At 42.0% G+C, this 19,273-nt stretch overlaps 2 protein-coding genes across 2 annotated transcripts in view; one reads left to right on the forward strand and one right to left on the reverse strand.

Moving 5' to 3' along the window:
- Positions 1 to 15,342, reverse strand: part of PRKDC (protein kinase, DNA-activated, catalytic polypeptide) — a 141,235-nt gene extending 125,893 nt beyond the window's left edge. Inside the window, exons 1-14 of the mRNA XM_019518957.1 lie at positions 15,148 to 15,342; positions 10,057 to 10,133; positions 9,848 to 9,940; positions 8,081 to 8,155; positions 7,152 to 7,257; positions 6,104 to 6,216; positions 5,264 to 5,363; positions 4,706 to 4,761; positions 4,582 to 4,612; positions 4,052 to 4,209; positions 3,649 to 3,795; positions 2,253 to 2,417; positions 936 to 1,104; positions 542 to 591 (exon numbers count right to left, since the gene is read on the reverse strand). Of these exons, the coding sequence (XP_019374502.1) occupies positions 542 to 591; positions 936 to 1,104; positions 2,253 to 2,417; positions 3,649 to 3,795; positions 4,052 to 4,209; positions 4,582 to 4,612; positions 4,706 to 4,761; positions 5,264 to 5,363; positions 6,104 to 6,216; positions 7,152 to 7,257; positions 8,081 to 8,155; positions 9,848 to 9,940; positions 10,057 to 10,133; positions 15,148 to 15,316 (1,509 nt within the window). The 5' untranslated portion in view covers positions 15,317 to 15,342. The remainder of the gene's footprint in view (positions 1 to 541; positions 592 to 935; positions 1,105 to 2,252; positions 2,418 to 3,648; positions 3,796 to 4,051; positions 4,210 to 4,581; positions 4,613 to 4,705; positions 4,762 to 5,263; positions 5,364 to 6,103; positions 6,217 to 7,151; positions 7,258 to 8,080; positions 8,156 to 9,847; positions 9,941 to 10,056; positions 10,134 to 15,147) is intronic.
- Positions 15,343 to 15,944: 602 nt separating this feature from the next.
- Positions 15,945 to 19,273, forward strand: part of MCM4 (minichromosome maintenance complex component 4) — a 20,224-nt gene continuing 16,895 nt past the window's right edge. Inside the window, exons 1-4 of the mRNA XM_019526988.1 lie at positions 15,945 to 16,153; positions 18,077 to 18,241; positions 18,643 to 18,806; positions 18,896 to 18,994. Of these exons, the coding sequence (XP_019382533.1) occupies positions 16,087 to 16,153; positions 18,077 to 18,241; positions 18,643 to 18,806; positions 18,896 to 18,994 (495 nt within the window). The 5' untranslated portion in view covers positions 15,945 to 16,086. The remainder of the gene's footprint in view (positions 16,154 to 18,076; positions 18,242 to 18,642; positions 18,807 to 18,895; positions 18,995 to 19,273) is intronic.

The raw sequence follows: 19,273 nt of genomic DNA on the forward strand, positions 1-19,273 counted from the left end.
GGGGGGGGAAAAAAAAAAAAAAAAAAAAAAAAAAATCAGTAAATTAACATTTTTACATAACTGTTAAGATATAAAGTAAGTATATATCATATTGATGATCTAATAGGTTCCTTCTGACCCTAGAAATCTATAAGCAAGCATATATATAAGCTATTGAGAGAGAGAGATAATAAGCTATTGAGAGAGAGAGAGAGAGAGAGCTCTCTCTCTCTCTCTCTCTCTCTCAATAGCTTCAGTAACTGAAAATCAGATTTAAAATCAGAAGGCTAAACACATAAGCATTCTGTTTGTACCTTGTTAGAGATAGCAAAGGGAACTAGCTACTTTAAATTTTTTCCAAGTCATGTACTGAACCTACATTTTATTTTGTCTCCAAGATATCTGCTATTTTAGAGATTCTTTTCAGTGAAGCATAACATATTAACAGTTAACTCCTTACAGATATACTATCTATCTACAAGCAGTTAACTCCATCCTTTAAATTTTTAAAATCAGAAACATTTCTAATTAGTATCTTAAAGGATCTGAAAAATAAGCTTACCCTTGAAAACACGATTGGCTTGGAGCAGACTCTGATTAAACCCTGATGCACTGAAAGAAAAAAAATACTACCTGAGAAACAGAAATTTTATTTTTCCTGGAAAAGCCTCAATCTGAACAAGAGCAGTAACTATCACCTTTGTAATGGTGTCATTTACTTTTTGTTTTAGATCATCATCATGTTTTCATTCAAAATTACCACTGATGTTGATGTTTAAGGAAACTTGTTTGCACCCCAAACCTTTACCAGCAAGAAAATAGGAATTCTCAGACTAGTAACCAAAGTTACATCACAGATAAAAGTACTCCATAAAACCTCACTTAAAATCAGTTTACTATTGAAAGGGGGAAGAAGTGTGGGGGGAAGTGGGAGAGTTTTTGTATCACAGACTCACCCACAGTGCTGATAAAATTCCAGAGAACTGGTCCTTTTCCTGCCAGGGCTAGAAAAACCTTTACTATAGATTTGCAACAGACTGGTTGCATTTTTTCACTATACCGTGGAAAGCTATCTATCTGCATCACAATTAGGTGTTCAAGAACTGGAGTGTATACTTCGGGAAGCTAAAAGAAATAAAAGCAAAAAAGTGTCACTTAAGGACATTCATTGTAACATCCCCCAGAACTAGAGATCTATGTAAGCCTTCCCCAATAAAAGAGTTCATTACAAAAGATAAAAGAGAAAGAAATAGTTATACCAATGCCTACTTCCCAAAGATGGCAAGCAACATGGTAAGCTGTTATACAGACATTCACTTAAAAGATCAAGTAAAACAGAAGGTAAAGGAAACTTTCAGGGAACAGATTATGCCTCTCAGGGAACAGAAAGGCAACTTCTGAGTGAAGGAAAGTTGAAGCAGAAGCAAAATCACACTCATTTCCTATTTGTATGAAAGTGTAAGCTTCACGTGATTATAACACAAACCAAACATCAAAATTACTGTGTTTAAACGATTCGGAAGTTAGAACGCTCAAATAGAGCTTGTTTCACATATCTTATTCCCAACCTATGACTAGTACCAAGGGAGCCCTTATGCAAACCAAGAGATCCAAAAATCATAACTGAGTCCCAATATCTGAGTCAGTGTGGCATTATTAGCACTGACAAAAGAGAGAAGGATAGTAGCGAACCTAGTACAGCTTGGGGTCAGATGCGGGTTTTTTTTATTACTAGAAAAAGGTTTCATACAGCGAGTATGTGAGGGGAGAAAGGTCCAGAGTAATGTCCTGTACAAGGGGGGAAAAAAAATTAAGCTGAGTACAAAAAATGTTCTGCCCAATACACATGAGGAAACAAACTGAAAACATTATACAAAAAAAGCTTAGGTTAAAACATGTAGACATAACTGTGGTGGTTTGTCCCTTTAACATAGTTATTAATGTGCCTACACTTAAAAGAGTAACTCCATACCCAGTTAACGTAGCTTTTTTAAATGGAAAAAAACCCTGTTCACACATGGCTAGTGCGCTTTTTTCCCATATGATGCACCTTAGCATTTTAGTATAACAACATTAATGTTTTTCTTTCCTTTGTTCAGTGAAAATTTTTCTAACAGGAAAATCTTGTGACAGCATTATTCAGCTTACCCTTCAGAAAGGAGCTTAAGTCATTATGACCTTATGAGAAGCAAAAGTCAATTTCTTCTGCTGTAGTTCATTACGTTACTAGCAAAAAAGGTACCAAATAGTGAGACTAAAGATAGCCCACTTACTGTATCAAGGTGGAATATTACACTTGCAATGGATTGAAGGAAACTTGGTAGCTGATACACATTGTCATCTGCTGTCTCTGCTTCAGTGAGGTACATTTGTTTACAGCGCTGAAGAAGCTCAACATACATGATATCAACATCCTTAGAATTGATAGCTTTACAAGGCTTTAATGAGAGAAAATAAAACATAAATTATTATTTCTAATGTTAAGCAAAGAACCGTTACAAAACAAGGCAAAATAAATATGTAAGTGCATAATCTTAGTTAAAAACAAACTAATAAAAAAGATGTCTCCTTTGCAACTTCGCAGAAATCTAATAATAAATTTGTATAACATTTGTTAGTTATGTTTTAACCAACAAACTGGGCATGTTTCATTATTTACTGCAACCTTACAAACTCTTGATCTTTCATTTTAAATGTTTTTTTTCAATCCAGCCTAAGGAATTAAGAATTTAGTTCTAATCTTTTAGATATAGAAATGCAGAAAAAATTGTCCCCTTGCATTTAAAGTACCCTTGAACAGCAGGGTAACTTAAGGATACTCTATGTACTTACCATTGCCAAAGTTGTTATGGATTGAGACAGCTGTAAAGTTACTATAATTTCTCCAAAGGTGAAGATGTGGAAAACATGTTAATAGGACTGTTAATATCCTAACAGTCAAATCAAGAGAAGCATCCTAAATCCATAATTCCCGAGTAAGAAAGAAAATGGAATCTCCTACCATGATAAACGCCTGTTAATTTTACCTCACAGTAGGTGCTTCCACACATTCATTAATACGCTGCCGCTACTGCACATTAAGTTTAGTACCTGTATTACCAGGTACTGAAATCAATGTGCAGTAACCAGTAATATTGCGCAGTAGTGCCTAGACTACTACTACTGCGTATTATGCATTAACGTATTAGCATGGCTCTCACTGCGACATGCTAACGTTCAGTAGAATTAGTCTACTGCGCATTTAGCGCCTTATGTAGATGCGCCCAGACAGCTCCAGCCTTAGTACCTGTCCAGGCTAAAAAGCTCATATCCTACCAGAAAAGAGGGAGCTTTAATTGGATGAATGTGGCCAGAATTCAGAGTGGAAAAGGCATTACTTTCTTCATAACTCACATATGAAGAGAAATAACTATAAGGCTTTAGGTTCAATCTTGAAAGCCCTCCCACTAAATACAGTGGAAGTTCACTAAATCTTTAGCAATGATTCTGAGCCAGAATGAGTCTCGACTATGTAACTGACCTCCTTTTCATACTTAATTCAGGAAGAAAAAGAAGAGAAAGTATTCCCTACATAATGTGCTCTTCCAATGAAAAGAAACATAAATGTCAATAGCTTCCTAAACCTAACATCAAACCTATCCCAGGGAATGAGAATGAGTTTTGCCATACCGCTGCAAAAAGACCATATCCACGAATGGCAATAGACAGCTCTTTATTGCTCGAATCCATTTTTCTGATGATGCTATAAAACTGCTCCATGAAGAACTTCAGCTTGCTTTTGTGCATTTCTGCATCTTTAGCCACCATCAGAGAAATCTGCAGGTTATACACAAACAATTAAGGATTACCGGAAACTTGAAAAACAAAACGAAACAAAAACCACCACACAAAAATGATACTGAAAGCCACTTTAAAAAAAAATTCTGTACTATAGTATGACAGACAACATCTATATCATTAACTGTACATGCCCCTTATCCATTGAGCTCCCATGGAAGACTACTTCTATACTCTATTATTTTAGAAATTTAATTCCTTGACAATCTAGGAGCAACCATGTGAATAGTAATACCTGTTTAAGAACTGAATCTAGGGCTGAATGACCAGCTTTCTTCAGATCTACATTTGTGTGGCCACAACATTTGGACATCACTTCAAACAGCATGACATAGTTATCCAGAAGACAGGTGCCAAACTGAGCAGCATGCAGGCTGAACATGCGCAAGCCAGCTGCAATATAAAAACAATTTTCATTAGAATCTGGATTTGTGTTCTAGTTTCTGGGAACTGATCACTCCAGAGGTTTATATTAGGACAAGAGGAGGTATCAAATACCTCCTAATTAATCTGTATTTTCATTATTACAGTACCCATAGATTCCCTTTGACCCAGCCAAATAAGATTTTGCTTTGCTCAGCCAGTTGCTCCCTTGTGATACCCTAAATACTAATATACAACAGAGGGGCTCTACTCTTCTAGCCTAAAGGCAGAATATGCTTTGAGAACAAATACCCTTTTCAGCAGAATGGGAAACAGGTCTCCTCCAAGAAAAACATGATAGCAATAAAATGGCAAACAGAACTCACTCAAGAAGACACCTACCTAGGGGTACTGCATATCGCTTTAGGTCAACCTGTAAAAGCAAAAGGTTCACTGTAAAAGATTTACTCTTTATCAAAACTGCATACAGAACAGATCACATGCAAAAGGAAAACCCATTATCTACCTGTGGATTGATTGCCTTCACCGCAAAATCAAATATCTCCTTTGAAGTGCGTGGATCTATGGAACAACCAATCAGGAATCATTTTACTAAAGCCATATCCAAGGTAGAATCAAAACAGTAAAATAATACTCTAAATTTGTTACGAAGACAACATATCACATTCCTCAAAGCAGAGCATCTGTCTAGTGAATATATATATTCTTCTTTTGTTTGCTGAAGACCTACATTTTAATAAACACAGCCATGGTAGCATACGTGTCATCTGTTATATACATATCACCACAATGTTTTAACTTTAACAAAGAATGTAGTTGTCAACCCCTGCTGAGAAAAGAGTACTTCATCGTGGTTGTGTAAGGTAAGGATGCAAAGGGTCTCCTATGCATAAGGGTGCCAGAGAGGTTTTATGATATGGGGTGCCTTATACAGGCAGCTGTTCTGCCAGTGTTTTACCAGCATGCACAATAGCTGCAAGTAACAAACTTTACAGCAGGATGAACAAATGCTGCTTATCTGCTCTACAAGTGTTACAGCTTATCTAAACAAAAGATTCTGTACCTTCTTCCATGGATTTAGTAAAGTTATATAGCAGTGCAGTCAGTCCTTTCAGACACCCTGCTACTACTGGTAGTTTGGGCTCCCTTGTAGCTGATGTCATCTGAAAACAAGTTTTAAAGAAAATATTATGCTGCAGTTAAGCAAAGTTTATACTCAAGTCATCTAGCATAAGCCTGTCAATTAGGAGTATGAAGGATGGGACAAAGGACACACATACTAGAGCTCTCTTACCCAACATAGCTACACCAGTATAGACACTTCCTGCTAAAATAGTTTCTGTGATTTGGGAAGATAGTATAAGTATACTTGCATAAAATTCCTTACCTGGCATAAGCACTGTGTCCACTAAAGAGCTTTGCACTTATAGGAACAAAACTGGCGTCACAAAAACTAGCCCTTAGAAGAGTAAAATACAGAAAAAAGACGTATTTGCCAAGTCAGACTTGTGATGTCACCCTTCTGAACAAAGGAAAGCAATTGAGTTCTTCAACTTACTAGTGTTCAGATAATCAATAGCCCAGTAATGACAACCACCTGCCTGAACCATAAGCAGTAGTTAGGATCATGCTCTTCTTCCAGCTGAAACAGTGGCACAAGGGGCCACTAGTTCCTTCCCGTTCAGCTATATCCTACCCAAGACTCAATAGCCAATGAGCACATGACACTCCATGCCTATTAACAACTTCTGAAAGTGTACGAGTGTTCATAGGTATTGTTATAGACATCATTTAAAAGATATTGTCTTGGTATGAACAGCAACTCATCATATAGAATAGAATCCAATGGAAGAAAAGATCCAACAGCTCACTGGCAAAGTCCTGTAACAGATGCCTATCATACCTGTGTTTTGAGCTCTCCCACGTAAGCTCGGAATAACTTTTCAGAATTGTCAAGCATGTCACTAGGTTGGACTTCTCCCAAGACTCCCAGAAGCTCATATATCTTTTCCAACACTAAAAGTAATTAGAATAGGGATATAAATTATTATGTTACTCAGTATTTTTGCTGCACATGAAACAGCAGTATTATTAGAAAAGCTTCCCCCTACTTACAGAGTTTGGATGCAGGCACTGTCACACTTTGGAGTGCGGACTGGCATATGAGAAAGTGTTCCAAGAACACATACTTTCTCCTATGATTTGATCTGAAATTTATCATTAACTTCCATAGTGAAAATTAATTTATTAAAGTTATTCAATCTGTTTTACCCATTTGTGTGATATCAATCCTCTGAGAAGCCAAACACCCCAAATGAAACTGAAATCAACAAAGGCTAAGAAGACAACAAGAGATTAGATTGCTCAGCACCTTGTTGCTGTGGGTTCCTAACCAGTGAGAAATTCCAACATCACACAATGTTAAAACATATGTAACTTAGAGTCCTCTTAGGACTTCATTGTAAGCAGAAACAAACTGCACTTAATGAATACTATCACCATAGTGCTAGAGTACATACATGTACAGATCTTCTAGAGACACAATCAGAGTTTATGGCAGCAGAACACTTAAATAATTATACAGTACATAACAGCTGCCTTTCCTGAGGACACTGATTTGTCCTAGGGAGGATGATTTTTTTAATTAATGTTATCCATCCACTTACATTATTAATAATGTTTTGAGACAGCACTTGTGAAAAGATAACATAGTATATTGTAGTTTCCCTAAGCGTAATATTCTATTACTGAATGAGAGCATTTGACAAGTCTCAATAGTGGACCCTACTTCTAATATGTAACAAGATGTTAAACACAGTATGTTGTGAAAGTTTTGTGTTTGTTCCATAAAGCCTTCTTACTCAGATTTCTGCAGGAGATAATCCATCTAGGTATTAGTATGACAGACAGTAAATAAAACAAGTAATGTTGCTAGTAAAGTTAAGGTCTACCTGTGTCAGGCACCCTACTTTTTCCAGCAAGTTCACCATAGAATTTGTTAAAGATTTCTCCAACTTTTAATTCTTCCAGACTGAAACACTGAACATTTTGAAGCAACTGGAAATATAGGAAAGATAGCATTGTTAGAAACACTACTATTTTACTTGTTCTCCTATTTGATACAATCTGAGTAGGGCCCAAATTCCAAGAGAACTAAATACTGTTCTTAGCTTTAAGTATATGAATGGTCCCACTGATTTGGGAATTAGGTTAAAGAAATCTGGCCTCAACTTCTTGTAATATAAGATTCAGGCAAACAAGCAACTAGTCTATATAATGAAAATGTCTTATGATCTTCTTATGCACATGGTAGGTAGCATGCACCTGTTTCTTTCTATTCCTGTACTACTTACACACATTTTATCTGTAGCTTTGTCAAAATAAAAGCATTTTAAAGCCATAAACAGCTGTAGATATTATACCTGTCAGCATGTGCAATTTTACAAACAATTTCCATAATATTAAAATGTCTACCCACCCTGTTATGAAAACAATCCAAAGAATATTTTTTAAAAGGGACTAGTCATGAAATGCATAAAGTTAAGCATGTGTTTGCAGGACAAAGGCTTAATGCACCATATTACAGAAGCAGTTTGTTGTTACTGCATCTGAGGGCAATTTCAAATTATTTTTTTTCCCCTCAAATATTTCTCTTTTAATGCATAAGTTATGTGAAACAATAGATACAAATCTACTGAAACTTTAACCCCATTTCACTCAAGGCTCATCTGCTCCTATCAGAGCATAAAAAATATAAGATGCTGCAATATAACTGTTATGGCACTCACAAGCAACAATTCCCCCTCCCCTTCAACTGTGTTTGAAACTTGCATCTGTTTACAGCCTTAGAAGCAATGAAGAATTGTAAAGTATGTTTTACCTTAATCAGAAGCTCCAGAGCTGGGATTTTACATTTGGCCATCTTATCTTTTGTATAAACACTTATACAAGTTTGCTATGTTGGGGGGGGGGGGGGGAGGGGAAAAAAAAGTTAAAATAATCACAGACAGAAAGGAAAAATTAAGGTAACTTTTTTTCATTATTATTATTATTTATTTCTGTAAGGCATCTATTTCCCAATTATATTAGATCAGGGATGGGCAAAATACAGCCCATGAGGCCATTCTATCCCGCCCATGGGGCCCCTAAAAATTTAGAAAATTAATATTTATCTGTCTTTTGTTCCTGTCAAAAATGACAGGAACCAGGGGCAGTAGGACCCAGGGGAAGCCCTACCCCCCCAGCTGGAAGCCCCAAGAGGGGCTTCTGGCCTGGGACCATGTGGCTGCACCACAACAAACTCAGGTAAGTGCAGGGGGGTCCTAGCTGGCAGGGGCTCTATGGAGCTGGGCCAGCCCCCCACTCCCTGCTGGTACAGCCCAGCCTGGCTCCACAGACCCCTGCCAGCCTGCACCCCGCTCTGGGCTCCACCAGTGCTGGCCCCGAGACACTGATCCCAAGACATTGCGACGTTGGTCCCAAGATGATGACCAGGGGGTGGGGCACCTGTCAAGGGGTGGGGCTAACTATGCAGCCCTTGACAGCTTGCTAAAACTGGGTTAGCAGCTCTCTGCCCGAAATAATTGCCCGCCCCGTATTAGATATTTTACCACACTGAAATGTGTAAAAATAAAAATACATGACTTCTCATATGAAAAGGCAACACGAATAAAGACGTATGTTCACCCAGAACATAAAAACAACCTTTCAACATCTGACTGCCCTACCTACGTGAATCAAACCCACTCCAAAAGCTTCACAGTGGGCCCTAAAAGTTAACAAATGCAGGCTCCAATAAGCAATAAGGTTTTCTGCTTCAGACTGTGCCCTATCTTCATATGGCAAAAAAGCTATAGGGACAGAGCAGTTACAATGTCTTGCTACTGCTCCAGAGGTGAGACTTTGAGCCTTGTTCAATACTCAAGTTGAAGGCTATACCCAGTTGTCTTAATTGCCAGAGTCATTTGGACTGAGGAATCGAAGGAAGCCAGACATAATATTAGCTACACCATTCCCCTGCATGACTTAACTTCTCTCACTGGACCTAGATGGATCCCAGACCATGCAGACACTAAACTGCTTTCCTTTTCAACAGATGGTTAGTACCCAGAGTTTACAAAGAGTTTTTCAACAAACACCTTTATTTCAGGGATGCCACCAGTAATTTAAGTGACAAATCCTCAGAACTTCTACTGCCAACTGGTATAGCAGGAGCTCAGCATTTCAGGAAGGATGGGGAGGGGTTGAAATCAAACCTTAAAAACCATCCTAGAATTTAGAAATTTGAATAGAAAGATTCAAAGTAGCAACCCCCACCCCATTATTTCAACGAGATTGCATTAAAAAAATTAACCAAAAATTGCCTTTTTAGAGAGAAATATATTCCAACTCTCCTAGTTTCAAAGTAATTGAACAAATACTGCCAAACTTTACAACATTTTTAAATGACATAACTAACATAAAACAAAAAGGTTGATTTATTTCAACTCCCATATAAGTAGATAAGAAACGCACTACATGAAAATTTTAAAACTGATTTGTTCACATCAAGTTGTAAGCTTGTAGAATAAATGTAAAGGCATTAAGAAACTATTAAGAGCACAAGGAAGACATTTTTACATTTTAAGTAAATTCTTCCTTCACCAACCTTAATATCACAAGCATATGGATGAACTCCCTGACCAATCTTTTCCAGAAAGGTACACAGAAATTTTAAGGCTTCTTCTCTGCAATCCCGAAACTGAAAAAAAAAAAGATTTTATTTAGAGACAGGTCCTCTGTCTCTAAATAAAGGCAATGTATTACTAATATGAAAAATACAACAGTTCTTAAGAAACGTTAGGTTGATGAACTTACCTCCTCAATACTGAGAGATTTGCGGATAAACACAAGTAATCCTTGGTCTTTGGAAAACACTAACGAAGACTGCAAGGCTGCAGGAAGAGCAAAGCGTCATACAACATAGAACCCAGCAAATGTTTTCCTTCCGAACAGCCAAGGCACAGAAACCTGGGCACATAGATACTACTGGACATTCTTTAGGGTACCAGTTTCTAAATCTTGCCCTAGTGCCCTTAAGGTATAACTAATTTTCCAGATAAAATAAATCCTTATTTTGGAGCCCTTGATCACATAAATTGTCCCATTGAAACCTACAGGGATGCAAGTATGAACTGCCATACTTGAACCTTGGTTTGTTTGTAAAATTTTCAGTTCACCTACAATGGGAGAGATGTTCAAGTCTCAGAGTGGCACAAACCTCCCAGTCCTGTGGCAGATAAAAGTTAGAGTGACTTCAAGTCTATGTTGATCCTCAAGAAGGACCTTTCACAATCATACATTAATTACTTTGATGAATGGTTTTAAGCAGCCCTAACCTGATATTAGAAACCACATTAATACCATAGACAAATGTCTTTGGTAGATTTGCACTAACATGCCTTAAAATTATAGGTGAACCAATACATAGGTCCATATTGTATTGGCACCCACAAAAAGAAAATTGACATTATTGGCAATTGTCTTTTTCTGGCTAATGTCACCAATAACGTCCCCAGTAAATGTCATGTGCATGAGTGCAGCCACAGCATGCGCACGGCCAGCCTGGTAGTTTACAGAGTAGCCTCTGGCTGGTAAGTCTATTGTGGGGGGAATGGGGGCAGAGGAAGGGGTATAGGGGAAACAGATAGAAGCCCCTGCTATTAAGGAAGGAGTGGGGCTGGGGCTGGGGCTGTGGCAGGTGCTGCTCAGCTGGGGTGGGGCATGGGAGGGAACCGTGAGCAGCTTGCCCAGGGTATGCAAATCCTGCCACTAAGCACATCCCCAGAGGAGGCGGGGGGGGGAGGGGGCGGCACATGCTGCATGGCTCTGTGTGTGGGGCAAGGATGGGCTGCCCCTGTGGGCTGGGGCCAGGGGTGGCGCTGGCCTCTTCCTGGCGGAGGATTAGGCTGACGCTGCACTTGGAGAAGGCGGCACTGCGAGGAGGGCCTATGGCAAATTTTGGGATGGCTGCAGCCCACACCATAGCTCCCCCCACCCCAGCACCACCACTGCCCGCAGCCCCCCACTGGAAAGAGCCTGGCACCAGCCCCCAGTCCCAGTCTACAGCAGCAGCCCGCCCTCGCCCCACGCACAGATCCGCGGGGCGCATATCCCCCATGGCTCCCCCAAGGGATATGCGTAGCAGCGGGATCTGCCCTCCCCTCCTAACATCCCCCCGGACAAGCCTTGCATGGCTCCATCCTGCGCCCTGCGCTGGCTGGGCAGCACCTCACCCTGCCCCAGCCCTAGTCTCTCACTGCAGGGGCCTCCATCTGTCCCCCCATGGCCCTCCTCCCCCTCCAAAACAGACTTACCAGCCAGACACTGCTCTCCAAGCTGCCAGGCTGCATATTGGCAATTGGATCCGTAACAGCTGATATGGCTCATTAATAACTGGCCATCAGTACAGGCCCAAAAAATCTTTATATCAGTGTACCCCTACTTAAAATAGCAGCGTAGACAAAACCAAGAGGGTTATGCTATCAAGTTTTAATTTTCATCTAGGAAAAATGTATAAAAGTATCTGGACTCCTTACATTTATTTAAAACACCTTTCATAAGCACACCTACAAATTTCACTTCATAAATCTACCGGATACAAAAAAATCATGGACTTAATATAGACATTGGATTTATGACACACTACAACTTGCTGGACATCTGACAACCCAGGTAACCTGACTCCATCTGACCACTTGCATTCTCTTCATACATTTCCCTCCTTTCCCCCTTCCCCTCCTAACTTCCACATTTTCACAGGCATGCCTGTTATAAATGTGTTTCTTTTCTACCTTAGAGAACACACATCAGCAGCCTCCCATTGTCCAACAAAAGGTGTTTGTGCCTGAAAGCTTGCAAAGAACTGCTTTCCAACTTCTTAGTTGGTCTAATAAAAGATATCACATCAACCCAAAGAACTTTGCTTGCCCATGTCCTTAGACCAACATGGCTACAACCAAAAATCCTTTATCCCACAGAAACATTTTATTTGCCAGACAAGACCAATGGTCTGGCAAAGACTATTACTGCATTTTCAGTAACACTTCAGGAAAAGAAAATGATCTTTTTAACACTGTTAAATCACTATAAAATTGAGCCCCAGATGTTATTAAACCTGCATTTCATCCTAGAATGCCTTGTAGAGATGAATTCCATAGAATGACTACACCCTGGGTGCAACTGTTGTGCCCAAATTTTCTTCATAGAAACCTTACAGCATGGAAACACTGCTTTCATGCTTAAAGAGAAAACATACATAAAGCACTGAATGCATGCCTGCCAGATACAGTGCCTTTGAGATGCCCGCAGCATCTCCTTTTATTTGAGCCACTTACAGCAGTCCAACTGGTTAGTCTCACGTCAAAGCAATTATTTTAAAAACTGTATCAGGCTGCTTAGAACTTCCTCTTATCTTTCCAGGAAGAAAAACACATGACACTCAGTTAAGAGTAAAGGAAACTGAGACGAGAGTACAGGGCAGAGGAAGTGAAGATGCAAGTTTTGTACACCTGCTGTGACAGCGGTACTATATTAGGACCAGATTCTGCCATCTTGACAATCGGCTAACAGCAGTTTTGTGCATAAGTACTCTCAACAAAGCCAAACAAATTGAATACAGATGACGTACCACACTTAGCCCCAGGTGAAAGATTTGGTTTGCATAATCAGCTTCTTCAGAATCTTAGCATAAATCAACTAAACAACTTTCTAGCCTTCATAGCTGTAGAGAACCTTTCAAGTCTGAGCCAAATGTAAAAAGAGTGATGTGAATCTGCAGAGGCAGAATGGATAACTGCCTTTTTTTAATACTTGGGATTTGAAAGGCTCTCTAGGCAGCTGCTTGTTTCGTTTATGCTAAGATTCAGAAGAAGCTGAATACACGATGCAACCCAAATGATTCCTACAGGCTAAATTTGGTATGTCACCAGCATTCGACTCCCAGAGGATGGAATTTTCTTTGGGTCATTCTAACCGCTCGCAATGGTGCACAAGGACTTACGTCATCTTGCTTTATTTTACCAAGATCTGATCTTATCTATTTTACCCACATTTTATCCTGGTTCTGGGGCCTCTTCTTTAACCTCTTGCTCTCTACTAAGTTTAATTGCATCTCTCTCCATTTTATCTTCCCTCTCCAAAAGCCTCCGCTCTCCCCCCATCCTTGCTGCCCTACAATCCCTGGGTCTCTAATGGGTCATTTGGATTGGGGAATCCACGGCAGCCAGACATAATGCTAACCACATCATTCTCTTGCATGGCTTAACCTCTCTCACCGGACCTAGACAGATCTCAGACCACACGGACGCAAGACTCCTTTCCTTTTCGATAGATGGCTGGTACCTAAAGGTTAGAAAGAATTTTTCAGCAAACACCTTCAGTTCAGGGATGCCACCATGGTACTACTATGGTTCGAGATTCATTACAACCAGAATCTACCATCTTGACAGCTGCTGAACAGTAGTTTTCTGCACAGGTTCGAACACAGATGATGTACCAGATTTACAATACATTAGATACTCAGGTTTCAGAGTGGCAAGGTCATCACTTCTTAATGTCCCAGTCCTGTGGCAGATATAAGTTAGAGTAACTTCAAGTCTGCACTGATCCTCAAGGAGGGCCTTTCAATCATATGCTATCAATTAATGATTTTGATGAACAGTTAAATGGTCATCTGGTTTTAAGCAGCCCTAAGCCAGTACCTGAAACCAGGTTCACATCATAAACAAACACCTTTGGTATAATTTACACTAGCATAATTTAAAATAGTGGTATAGACAAAACCAAGGGAACTGTGTTAACAAGTTTTGGTTTTTATCTTGGAAAAATGTAAGAAGGCAGATGTTTCTTTAGCCTGACGAAGGGTATTTATATCTGAAAGATGGCAAAGAAGAATTTTTTTCAACTATTTGAGTTGGTTTAATAAAAGATATCATATTCACCCAAAGAACCCGGTCTGCCTACGTCCTGAGGTGACTACAACCTACACCCTTGTAAGGAGTCCAGATACTTTTACATGTTTACTCATCCCACAGAAACATTTCATTTGCCAGACAAGACCAATGGTCTGGCAAAAGCTGTTTTTGCATTTTTAGTAACGCTTCAGGAAAAGAAAAGGAACTTTTTAACACTGTTAAATCACTGTAAAATAAAATTGATCCCCATGTTACTAAACCTATATTTCATCCTAGAATCCCTTGTAGAGATGAACCCTACAGAACGACACCACACTGGCCACGTGCAATTAGTGCCCCTGAATTTTCTTCACAGTTTTGATTTTCACCTAGAAAAGATGGAAGGAGTCCAGATCCTTTCTTCTACATTAATTCACCCCACAGAAACATTTCATTTGCCAGACAAGAACAATGGCCTGGCAAAAACTGTTATTGCAGATTTCACCCAGGTTAAATTACTCATTTCCAGAAGTAACAAACCCTCTGAATTTCTACTGCCAATGTTAAAAAGTTCCTTTTCTTTTTATAGTCTGCACATCAGGGAGGAGAGGGAAAAGAGTCAAACCTTAACCAACCCCAGACTTTAGAAGCGTGAATGGAAATATTCCAAGTATCCAACCACAGTTAATTACTTCAATGAAATTGTATTTTTTTTAAATGAACCCAAAACTGCCCGCTTCTTGCAAGAGAGAGGGAGAAATATATTCTAGCCCTCCTGGCTTCAAAGTCATGGGAGCCAATTCTGCCAAATTTGGCAACGTTTTCAATACCAGGACTACCGGACCCAACCCAAGGGCTGGTTTCTTTCAGGCCGGCTACAGAGAGATGAGCCTAAGCGTTTAAAGCCGCGTTTGCCCACACCCGGCTGCGACGCGGACTGAGGAACCGCGAAGCTTTGCTAGCGGCGCAGCCCCAGGACGCCCCTTGCTCGCCCGCCCCGCGCTGCAGCACGCACCCTGGGCGCTGTCCCCCATGCGGGTGACGCAGGCCTCCCCGATGCTGCGCACCAGGTTGTAGCCGCGCAGAGCGGCGCTGCTCGGGTCCGGGTCCCGCAGCGCGCCGTGGAGCTGCACCAAACAGCCCTGCATGTCGCCGGCGCCACCCACGGGCACCAGCGCGGCCATGGCCCTGCTCGCGGGCACCGGGACTGCCCCACGGAACAGCTCAGAGAGAACCAGCCGTCCCCGGCGGTGAGAAGGGAAACGGAGCAAATCGACTCGCCCACGACCCCCGGCGGTTAGAACTCGCCCCTCCCACCAGCGGAGCGGATTGGTCGGCGCTGAGGAAGGAGACTCAACCACGCCGGACGGAGGGCTGCGCGCGGTCCCCCGCAAGGCGGAATTGGTTTCACCCGGTTTTGCTTTACGTGCGGTAGAGGCCGAGCAGCTCAGCCCCACCCTCCGGGAATGAAACACTCTACTCTCTCCACCCAGAGGGCTGGGCTCAGTGCTTTTGCCACGAAATGCGGCCGAGGGAGGGCGATACCATTCTCTCCGAAGGGGTCTGAGATGGGACTGTGCAATATCCCGATACAGCCGCCTCTCTCTGGCTAGATGCAAGCACCGGGTAGACTTGGGTTTTGTCTCGTCTCCGTCGAGGTGGGGGGAGAGGAGTCACAGCCATCCCGCCCCCCCAAAAAAAGCCTATTATTCCTAGCTGGAACCTAGATTCTCGCCCCCCCCCCCGTAGCCCGGAGTTGGGCTCTCCCGCTCAGCCATTGGTGGGAAAGCGCGCGAGATCCTCCCCACGTGATCTCCGTGGCGCGGAATTGTCCGGGGGTTCGGGGCTCCGGTGCTGGGAGAAGACTGTGGGGACTGGTGCGTGGTTTTTCCCGGGGTCCTGACGTCCCCAGTGCAGGGCAGTAGCGGCCGCCGGCGGAGACAAGAGCAGTGCCATGTCCTCTCCCGCTTCCACCCCGAGGCGCCGCGGCAAGCGCGGCCGCGCCAGCGCCCCCACCACGCGTAAGTGCGAGCCCTTTCGCGGGGGAGGGAGGACGTACCCGGCCCCAGCTGCACGGGGTGGGGAAAAGAGCCGACCCAGTGTTACCAGGTGTACGATAATTATCTCACTTGTACCATAATTTCACGATCAAGAATAGTAAATGTGATCAAAAGGTACGATGGTATCGTTTGTAGCCGTGTGGGTCTAAGGCAGGGGCAGGCAATTATTTTGGGTAGAGGGCTGCTTTCTGAGTATTGGCAAGCCATCGAGGGCCACATGACAGGCAGCCCAGGGCAGATTAATATTAATTTTCTAATTTTTTTAGGGACCCCGCAGGCTTGAGAGAATGGCCTGATGGACTTAATCTGGCCCCTGGGCTGCATTTGCCCACCCCTGGTCTAAGGACTTAAGCAGACAAGGTTTTCTGGGTAAATGTGATATCATTTATTAGACCAAATCAGATAGTTAGAAAAAATCTTATTTGCAATCTTTTGGGTGTAAATACCCTTTGCCTTCACATCCACAATTCAGAAAGGATGTGGAGAAGCTTGAAAGAATCCAGAGGAGAGCCATGCGATGATTAGAGAGCGAGAGAGCAGGCCTTATGGAGAGAGGTTGACAGCCATGGGACTCCAGCCTGGAGAACCACGGGTTCAGAGGGGACCTGGTGGCAGCCTACAAGTACATAAGGGGTGTGCATCAAGGTCTGGGGGAACGCCGTTCACCAGAGCACCCCAAGGGATGAAAAGGTCCAACTGTCACAAACTCCTGCAAAACCATTTCAGGCTGGACATAAGGAAAAATTTCTTTGCTGTCTGAGCCCCCAAGACCTGGAATAGATTTCCCCCCAGAGGTGGTGCAGTTCTGCACATGCTCAAGAAGAGTTTGGATGCTTATCTTGTGGGATCTTTTGACCCCAGCTGACTTCCTGCCCCTTGGCAGATATTTTATATTTATGAAATAATGTTTTCAGTGTATGATAGTTTTTCAGCAAATACGTTGATTTTAAGCTTCCAATATAATAACTTCATATGTAAGACCTGGCCCCGCTGACCATGCCCCCCGCATTCCCCAACCTTGTCTATTCCCTTCACTTGCTGGGTGGTGGGGGGAGGGAGCTCTGTGCTCTGGGGTCCCCCAGCAACCAGCACCTGCCCTACAGGCTCTCTGCTTAAGCTTGTGTTGGGGTTCCAAGCTAGGAGCAGAACATGCCCCCAAAGTGCTTCAGCACTGGGTTTTTCTAGCCAGAAGCGCAGAATCTGCTCCTAGCTTGTCTGGGACCCACACACTCTCTCCCAGGGCACTGGAGCAAAGCATCCTGGGATTGTGGAGGTCAGCTGTACCTTGGCTGCCTGCACAGATATGCTCTCTCTCCAGAGGGGAGACATTTCATTGGCATTGTTCCCAAGTTATTTTTTTTCCTGAGCAGTCACTTTTACTCTGGGAGAAAAGTTACAAACATCTGTATGCTTGTAGCTTCTTCTTGGAGAACAGGGACTCTCGCTGGAGAGACTGAACATCTATCCAAGCCCTTGACTTGCAGGGTCAAAAGGTTGAGCACCCCTGTCTTTGCAGAGTATGAATATTCTAAAAGCACCAAATATCTCTTAATGTTTAGGATACAGCTTAAGAATTGTTCTGCTCCTTGGGATCTTTCAAATGATTATATGTTAAGCAAAGTATTAAAAGTTTAGCATGTTCTTCTCGTGCGTGTCTAAGTTTGTGTGGACTCCATCTAAATCAGGAGTCAGCAGCCTTTTGGAATGGCCAGCCAGTGCTATCATGGGTGATCAATCCCATCTGCAGCACCCCAGACCTCACTGCTCTGTGTCAAGGGCTTAGTTTTAAGGGGCTGGCACACGCGCTACATCTTTTTCCCCCTGCCTTCATGTGCCCGATCTGACTGGTGAAATAGCTACTTATCAACTTTATTTCTATTGTAGCACATGCTGAAGATGCTCAGTCGCCTCCTTCCGAAAAACGTAGAGCAGATGACTCTACATCCACTGGAGACCTGCAGCCAATGCCAACTTCTCCAGCAGCTGATACGCAAAGTCCTAATGCTCAAGATGTTCTGTTTTCCAGTCCAACACAATTCCGCCATTCAGGTACTCTCATCTTTGTCACCCTAATATGTACAAGAAACAAAATGCTTATATTGTCAATGTGTTAAAGTTGGCTTTTACATTGCTGTAAATTACCAAAAACTTTTCTTTCAAAACAAACCAGGATTGTTTCTTATTCGCAGTTAGTGCTGGCTCAACTTAGCGAACCAATTATTTTATCACTGAAAAAATAGGTCAGGTAATAATGTAGAAGGCAGGGTATATTTGCACATTGTAGATTAACTAAACCAAAGATGCCTAAGGTTTTGTAAGCAGCAGCTTGCTTCATCCAATGCTGAGAAGGGCTAGCTTTTGGTGGGATGATTGACAAAAAATATATTTCAGAGTAAAACTATATTCACTGATAATTTGAAGTGCACTTAATTATAACTTCTTCTTTGTAGCGATTCCACTTGATTTTGATATCAGCTCACCTCTGACATATGGCACTCCCAGTTCTAGAGTGGAGGGTACTCCAAGGAGTGGTGTAAGAGGTACTCCAGTTAGGCAGAGGCCAGATCTTGGATCTGCCCGTAAAGCCAGAGAGGTGGACTTGCATTCTGATGGGGTAAGTAAATGTTTTGGGGTTTACAGATACTTTTTCTGAAGACAGAAATGTTGTTCCTAGTGATAGTTTCTAATTTTTCCTTCACACAGCCAGCAGAGGATGCAGTGGCAAATGAACAGTCTCTTGGACAAAAGCTTGTGATTTGGGGAACAGATGTGAATGTAGCCTCATGCAAAGAAAAGTTTCAGGTAAGTTACAATCAGGTACAGATGCCTCAGTTTTGGCATGAAAAAAGAAATGCATCTTACTCATAAGTGGTAGCTGAGTCTGATTAAAAATTAGAATACTTGTGTTTAAAATTTATTTTAGTATGCTTAAGGAACATCATTGACTCCAAGATGAACATGGGCCGTTAGTGTGGGGATGCAGTCAGGAAGGCCAACCGCACCTTGTCATGCATCCACAGATGCATCTCGAGCAGGTCCAAAGAGGTGATCCTCCCCCTCTATGCAGCACTGGTCAGGCCG

The sequence above is a fragment of the Gavialis gangeticus genome, unplaced genomic scaffold, assembly GCF_001723915.1.
Source record: "Gavialis gangeticus isolate Ggan-Ray unplaced genomic scaffold, GavGan_comp1, whole genome shotgun sequence".
Taxonomy (NCBI): domain Eukaryota; kingdom Metazoa; phylum Chordata; order Crocodylia; family Gavialidae; genus Gavialis; species Gavialis gangeticus.